Here is a 7,946-nt window from a genome sequence, read left to right as displayed (position 1 = left end):
CGTGGCCGCTGCCCGGTACCGCCGCTCGGCAGCCTCCCTTTCCTGCCGGAGCGGCCGCGCTGAGGAGGGGGCTGTCCGCTCCTCCCCTAGGGGCGCCGCCGGCTGCACCCGCCTCGGGATCGCGTGGGATGGCGACGTGGTCGTGTCCCCCCGGGCGGCGTGGGGGCCAACGGGGACAGGCCGCCCACCTACCGGCTGAAGGGCAGGAGCTGCCGCGGCTGAGGCCAGGGGGGCCGGAGGGAGGTAAAGAAAAAGAAGCCGCCAGCCGCCCGGCCGGCAGCTGCCCCCCGCTGCAGGCAAGATGAGCGCCTGCCTCCGCCGTGGGGAAGGAGCCCGCAGCAGGCCGGCCCGACGGCCTGCGCCCACCCGCGGGGCCTGTACCTGCCAGCGGGTGAGGAGCCAGCGAGGCCACGCTGGCTGGCGTCTGGGCAGCCGCGGCGGGGAAGAGGCGTGGGACATCCACCTCTTCTCTCAGGTGGAGCACGGCCAAGCGACCCGAGTCACCGGCCTGGGTTGGAGTTACCGAAGAGGAGAGGAGGAAGGAAGGAGAAAGAAGCGTCTGAACTGTCCCAATTCCCCCGGCAGCGCCAAGAGCGAGAGCCGCGGTGAGCCCCGGGCCCTCCCCGCCCCTCCCTTTTTCCCCACGCTGCTGCGATTTTTTTCTTCTTTCCTGTACCTCTCCCCTCTGTTGTTGTCCCCTGCTCCTTCTCCCTCTGTTGTTTTTTGTTTGTGGGTTTTTTTTTTTTTTTTTCCATGCTCTGTCTCTGTCCTTCACCCATCACTGTTTTTTCGGTTTACTTCTCTTTGTCCTGATCTGCATCCCCAATGTCTCTGGCCTGTTCCCTGGTGTTCTTTTCCACTCTGCACCTGTATGTACCTCTCTGTGTCCCTGCCTTCCTATGTCCCTCCCTCCTTCCTTCTCTTTCTCTCTCTATCCCTTTATATTGCTCACTGTCACTGTTTCTTTTTTTCATTCTGTGTCTCACTGTCCTTGTTCTCCTTGCTGTCCATTTCTTACACTCTCTGACCCTTTGCGCTGTTCCCTGACCCTTCTTTTTTTGTTGCTGTCTCTCTGTAGGGGTCCTAATACTTGTTTTTCTCTCTTCCACCTCCTGTGCTTCTCATAGTCATCTTTCTCTCTCTCTCATTGCCATTAGTCTTGTCTGTGACTTTTTCTTGCTTCCTGTCCTGTTGTATCTTGCTATATCCTGCTGCTACCCTGATTTTTCTTTCTCTGCTCTTGTCCCTGTTGCTTTCTGTCTCTCTTCCTCTGTCCCTGCTGCTTTTTTCTCCATCTCTGTCCAGATCCCTGTCCCTTTTTTTAGTTTGCTGCCTCTCTGCCCTGCTTCCTCTCGCTATCTTTTCTATCTTTCTCTCTCTGTCCCATTCCCTCTCCCATCTTTTCTAACTGTATTCCCCTGTCCAGCTGCCTGTCCCTTCTTTCCCACTTTATCAGTATGTTTCTTTCTTCGTGTCTCACCCACTGCCCATCACAGTTGTTTATTTCCTCCAATGCTGTCCTGCTTTCTATCCCTTTTTGCTCTGTCATTCTGTCATGTTCCCTGTGTCTATTTTTTAATTCCCCCATCTCTGTCTTGTAGCCCATCACTATTTTTTCCTCTTCCATCCCTTTGTCCTGCTCCTTGTCCTTGTCTCTCTTTCTCTTTGTTCTGCCTCCCATCCTTTTTTCCTTTCTTGTTCCATCTCTCTGTCCTGCGCCCTATCCCTTTCACTCTCTCTTTCTCTGCCCTCCTCGCCTTTCCTCCATTTCTCTGTCTTGTTCCTTCTTTGTTCTCTGTCACTTTGTCCTGCTCCCTGTCACTGTTTTTTCTCACTCCATCTCTGTCCTGTGGCCCAGTGCTGTTTTTTCTTTCTCCATCTCTCTCTCCTGCTGCCTGTCCTTGGCTTTTTCCCTTCCATCTCTGTCCTGCTGCCTGTGTTGTATTTCTGCCTGTCTTTCACGTTGTCCTGCCTCCCCATCCCTTTTTTCTCTTTATCACCTTGTCCTACTCCCTCTCCCTCTCTTTTTCTGACAATCTGTGTCCTGCTCCTTGTCCTTCTTTTCCCTCTCTATCCACCATCCTTCTTCCTGTCTTTCTTTTTTATCTTTCTATCCTTCTGCCCCAATCCCTCTTTCTCCATCTCTGTCCTGCTCCTTGCCCCATGTTTCCTCACTGTCCCTCTGTCCTGCTTCCTGTCCCCCATTTTTTCTGTCTTTATTTCTCTGTCCTATGCCTGTTCAGTCATTTCTTGCTATACCTCCCCGTCCACCTGGCTCTCCCTTTTTTCCTGTCTCTCCTCCTCTGTCCTGCTCCCTGGCCTGTTTTGTCTCTTGCTCTGACTCTGTCCTCTAGCCCATTGCTGTGGTTCTTTTCCTTCTTGGTCTCTTTGTACAGATCTGACTCTTTCTTTATTTCTCAATCCCTTTGTTCCGTTCCCTGTCCCTTTCCTCTATCTGTCTGTATGTCCTGTGCCCTGTCACCATCCTTGTCCCTCCTTTCTTCTTCCCGTCCTTCCCTCCCACCTCTCTATCCCTCCATCCTGCTCACTGACCCTGTGTTTTCATGCTCAATCTCTGCAGGGGTCCTTGTCCCTATTGTTCTAGATTCCTCTATCACTATGACCTTTTCTTTTGACTTTTCTTTCTCTCTCTGCTCCTCGGTCTTCTCCCCTGTCTTATTTTTCTCTTTCCAGCCCTCTGTCCTGCTCTCCATCACTGAATTAAATATGAGCCAGGTGGGGTGGGGACCAGGGCTGGGGCACCGGTGCTGGCCCAGAAGAAGTGGGGCCGGGCCTTCTGCAGTTCCCACACACTCCCCAAAACTGTATGTGGGGCCCTGGGGCTGCAGGGCTGTGGTGTGGCATGTGCCCCCTACCCCTCAGCATCACACATGGGGACTGCAAAGGGGGTCAAGGGTCAGAAAGCAGACAGGGTCAGCTGTTTTCTGGGCCAGAAATGGAGACTGAGTTTTCTGTTCCTGGGGATTGAAAACAGGCTCATGTAGCTGATTTTGGGGCTCAGAAACAGAGGTCAAGTCCTGTATTTTTGGGACTTGAAAACAGGCTCAGCAGCTGGGATTTTGGGCTCAAAAATGGGCACTAAGTCAGCTGGTTTGGGGGCCAAAAGCAGAAACCAGTTTGGCTGGTTTAGCAGATGGGTGGGAGGGCTGAGGGAGAAAGCAGGGGTTGGGCAGGGTGTGTGTATCTGGTCCCGTTGGACCCCGAAGTTCAGGAGGCTGGCATGGACCAGGCTTTTCAGTGCAGAGCTCGGGCTTCTATTAGCCAGATCTGTAGCAAGCAGGAGCTGGAATGAGACAGGGTGTCCACTGTCTGGAGTGTGCATTAGGCAGAGCCAAAGTCACCTGCAGCTGTAATGAGCAGGAGCTGCAATTAGCTGGAGTGTCTATGTGCTGGAGCATCCATCTGCTGGACTGCACTCCCAGCACAGCCGAAGAGCAGCTGGACGCAGGCAGGGCTGTCCCCAGCAAGGAGCTCCGAGCAGCAGGGAGGCGAGTCAGCCTTCTGCCAGCAGAGAGCCGGGCCTCTTCCCTAACCCACGCCACGTGTCTCTCTCTTCCTTCATGGAGTGTTTCTCCCAGTCCCATTCCTGAGGGCAGAAGTGAGGTGGGGGGCCCCCGTCTCTCCTGGGGCAGCCCCGCTGCGAGGGGACATGGGCGAGGCAGCGGTGTCTCCTCAGTACCTGGTAAAGGGGAGAGAAATGTGCTGTTTGGAGGTCACGGGGTGCACAGCCTAGCCCCGCATGCCCCCTCTGGCAGAATCCTCCCCTGTCTTTTCACCGTGTGCTATGTGTGACAAACAGGTTCATTTTTTTGCCTCCTCTTTTCCCAGTGTCACCGTCTGTGTCATGTGAAGAAAATCCAGCGTGGTTGATTCCACTTGCTGCTCAGGTAATCGCATGTATGGAGCTGGGATGGCGGGGAGGAATATTTGCGAGTTCAAGGACACTACACATACAAACCCACAGAAAAGGCAAACTTGCTGCCAGTGCAGAAAAGTTGCTGAAAAATTGCAGTTAACACAGCATGCCTTGTTCCTGAGTTTGTCCCTTGATAGTTACGAATATTTTTCTTTCAGGTAAAAGAATGACCCCTCATCTACCATAAATTAACAGCTGCCTGTCACCTTCTTTAGGGTCAAGTGTTTCTCTTCTGTTTGTTCATACTAATTTTATGGGCAAGTTGGAAATCGCCTTTTATTTTTATATGTATAACTACATTTTTAGTAGTACATGGTGTCAGTATAGTTAATTTTTGAGCACTAGATGCCATTAGAAATGTAATGAATGAAACATGATGGAAACTGATACTTAAACTTGATTTTTGATTTCTTTTTCATTGGAGTTTTGGTGGCATGTTTTCCTGGGGCTCAATCTGCATTCTGTTCAGTGGAGTCTTCAATCTAGGACTTTGAAGTAAAAAAGTATGTCCTTCCAAAAAGGACTAGTCATTCATAGGATTGAGGCGTAGAGAGTTGCTTAAGTATGTGGTCAGAATTAAAGCCAAATCTCACTTCATGTTGCTGCTGTTGGTCTTCACTTCCATTCGTTTCCCCACCACTCCCTCACGGTTGGGAGCTCTGAATCATAATTTTTTTTTCAGTCTCTTAACACATTTTTCTCCAAGGAGAGGCTACATGTAAAAGTTAATTAGTTTCCTTACAAATGCATAAGTCCATAAAATTGAGGTATGATTATTAAAACCATAAAAATGACACCAGTCTTACAGATCAGGACTATTTCTGAACATGTACCCATCCCATGTAAATGTCATGGATACAGATCATCTGCCCTTCATGCTTCAGAAACTATGTTGACTAAAATCAGCGTAGTTGAAACTGATCTTGGGCGTGCAGCTGTGCTCGCAGGGGTGCTCAGTGGCTCCTCATCGAAACAGCAAGGTGTGCGTGGACACCCATAGGGTTGTGCTCTGGGTCTGAGAGCACTATGTATTTTTGCTGTTGGAAGATGGAGTAGAGCGTGTGCCTGTTAAATCTAAGAACATTCAAAAGTTGGGGGGGACCCTAAGCAGGTTGGTCGCACAACTGCAGTTCTAAAAGGTCTTGACTGTTTGGAGAAACGGCCTGGAAAAAATCATTCCTTTTTTTGTAGTGAGGCAGTTCACAAGGACAGATGGATTGCTGTACAGTCTTTAACAAAAATATTTGACTTGGGACGTAAAGGGTAAGAAAATCTTGGCTATATCTAGGCTTGAGAAAATGTATGTAGATATTTATGTCTGTCACCTGCATGTATCTATGAAAGTGCTTCTAGTGAAACTAAAGCTGCCAATGAGTCAGAAAAAAGCACAGTTGTCTAAAAAACGCAAAAGCTCTAGTGGTCTGTATCAACAACTGTACCAAAGATGATGCAAAATACTTCTTCCTCCACTCAGCTGTAGTCTTCACAAACTTTCACAAAAAAGGAAGCTTTAGATTTCTACCCAGCTGTATGCTAAATGTTTTTTTTTCCTCTCTCAGCCGAATGCCAACTGACACCATTTTGCCGTGGTTGCCCTTTCTTCTGCCATGAAAGCACTAGACAGATGGGAAGAATCCATAGTGGTCTGCAGGTACAAGGTGTATCTATGATTCTGCATTTTTCCTAAGGTACTTGTAATATGGGCTTTAAAGTTAACATTAAGAATGTGCCCACTCTCCTTCTATATTTTTAAATGAAATATTTTAACACAAATACTAAAAATAAGGTCTGTTCTGGAGCATGTTACGCCTATGCAAAGTTACCCCCTCCGTTTATTTTCTCTTCCTGAAAGCATAATCTTCTGTTTCCATGTGCTTACTATTAAATGAAATAATAAAGTAATAAAAATTAAAAATAATAAAATAAAACGGGAAAATAATTTTGTACTAAAAGAGGAAAGAAACTATTTGTAAGAGTTCATTTGGTCAGAAGTATGTTTCCCTGGCAGTTCAGTAGCATCTCTCTTGGGCAGTGCAGCTGGCCAGATGTCCCTCCTAATTGTGTAACACACAAAAACCCCCTAGTGTGGTGGGTTGACCCTGGCTGGACACCAGGTGCCCAACAAAGCTGCTCTATCACTTCCCCTCCTCAGCTGGACAGGGGAGAGAAAATATAAGAAAGGCTCATGGGTTGACATGAGGACAGGGAGATCACTCACCAGTTACTGTGATGGGCAAAACAGACTTGACTTGGGGAAATTAGTTTAATTTATTACCAATCAAATCAGAGTAGGATAATGAGAAATAAAAACTAAATCTTAAAACACCTTCTGCCCACCCTTCCCTTCTTCCCAGGTTCGACTTCACTCCTGCTTTTCTCTCTCCCTGCCCCCCGGAGTGGTGCAGGAGGATGGGGAATGGGGGTTGCAGTCAGTTCATCACACATTGTCTCTCCTGCTCTTCCTCCTCAGGAGGATTCCTCCTCACACTCTTCCCCTGCTCCAGTGTGGAGTCCCTCCCATGGGAAAGAGTCCTCCACAAACTTCTTCAGAGTGAGTCCCTTCCACGGGGTGCAGTCCTTCAGGAACAGACTGCTCCAGCGTGGGTCCCCCCGTGGGGTCACAAGTCCTGCCAGCAAACCTACTCCAGCATGGGCTCCTTTCTCCACAAGGGCCACAGGTCTTGCCAGGAGCCTGCTCCAGCATGGGCTTCCCAGAGGGTCACAGCCTCCTTTGGACATCCCCCTGCTCTGCGGTGGGGTCCTCCATGGGCTGCAGGTAGATATCCGCTCCACTGTGGACCTCCGTGGTCTGCAGGGGGACAGCCTGCCTCACCATGGTCTTCAGGGGAATCTGCTCTGGTGCCTGGAGCTCCTCCTCCCCCTCCTCCTTCACTGACCTTGGTGTCTGCAGGGTTGTTTCTCACATATTCTCACTGTTCTCCCCAGCTGCTGTTCTGCCACAGGGTTTCCCCCCCCCCCCCCTTCTTAACTATGTTATTACAGATGAGCTACCACCATCGCTGATGGGCTCAGCCTTGGCCAGGGGTGGGTTCATCCTGGAGCCAGCTGGCATTGGCTCTATCGGACATGGGGAAGCCTCTAGCAGCTTCTCACAGAAGCGACCCCTGTAGCTCCTCTGCAACCAAAACCTTGCCAGGCAAACCCAATACAAAGTGACATAGTAACTCAAGCCTCTCCAAAATGATGGTGTTTTTATTTACTCATTAAGCAAAGAGTTATCAGGACTGCTTGCAGAGTTTTCTCACACTTTCTATCCCCATGAACACATGTAACTTCCATCATTGTAAAGGAGAAGCAGCTTAGCTCAATACCCATGTAATTATTCTCTCCCTCAGGTGGTCTTCACTTGCTTGTCTGCCTGCCTTTGCTCACTCAGAGATTTTTATGTGAAGATGAGGATCTTCTTTGATCTCCAGCTACACACTTTTCTCTAAGGAACCACCATGGTAATTTTGTTCCCATTGATGGTGCAACTATGGACTCCTCCAGAAACTTTATCTTTGTTATTTTTTTTTCTTACTCAAAACTTGCACTGGGATGTTTTATCTTATTACTTCAAGGTTACAGAAAATAAGTTCAAATTAAACCTATGTGGATGGAAAGTGACATATTTGTGTACAGAAATATTATTTCAGATACTGGTATCTTATCGGTGCAACTCTTCATATGGGGAAAAGAGAGAGCATGCACAGTGTGAGTGAGAGCGTGTGTGTATGTTTTGGTTTCCAGATATGTTCCTGCCCAAGATGTCTTACTGAGTTTCCTAAAAGAAGTGATATTCAAACTTAAAATTTAATTCACCCTATTAATAAAACTTTTCCAAGTGTTTCATGGAAAAAAAACCCACAAAATAAACCATAACATTTAGAAAAACATTTTCACCATGAGTCCTTTGCCCAGTTCTAGTCCCAAGATAAATGCCATTTAGCACATACCTAATTATTTTCAAGTCATTCAGTGCATTTCAAATTATTTCCTTCACTCTAAG

The 7,946-nt window shown here is 48.4% G+C and overlaps 1 protein-coding gene across 2 annotated transcripts; it reads left to right on the top strand.

Annotated features, from left to right (window-relative positions):
• Positions 1–254: 254 nt before the first annotated feature.
• Positions 255–7,549, top strand: LOC309671187 (uncharacterized protein). Of its 2 annotated transcripts, XM_082482383.1 has the most exons (5): positions 255–391; positions 476–605; positions 3,850–3,908; positions 5,497–5,625; positions 7,294–7,549. In XM_082482383.1, the coding sequence occupies exons 1-4, from the start codon at positions 302–304 to the stop codon at positions 5,509–5,511; spliced, it is 294 nt and encodes a 97-aa protein (XP_082338509.1). In that variant the 5' UTR covers positions 255–301; the 3' UTR covers positions 5,512–5,625; positions 7,294–7,549. The 2 variants fall into 2 exon arrangements, with proteins under 2 accessions (XP_082338509.1, XP_082338508.1); XM_082482382.1 differs by having other exon boundaries at positions 255–605.
• Positions 7,550–7,946: the final 397 nt, after the last annotated feature.

Source organism: Vanellus vanellus (genome assembly GCF_965231255.1).
Source record: "Vanellus vanellus genome assembly, chromosome: 4".
In the NCBI taxonomy this organism is placed as follows: Eukaryota; Metazoa; Chordata; class Aves; order Charadriiformes; family Charadriidae; genus Vanellus; species Vanellus vanellus.
Note: the sequence above shows the minus strand (reverse complement) of the source record. Positions and strands in the feature narration are given on the sequence as shown.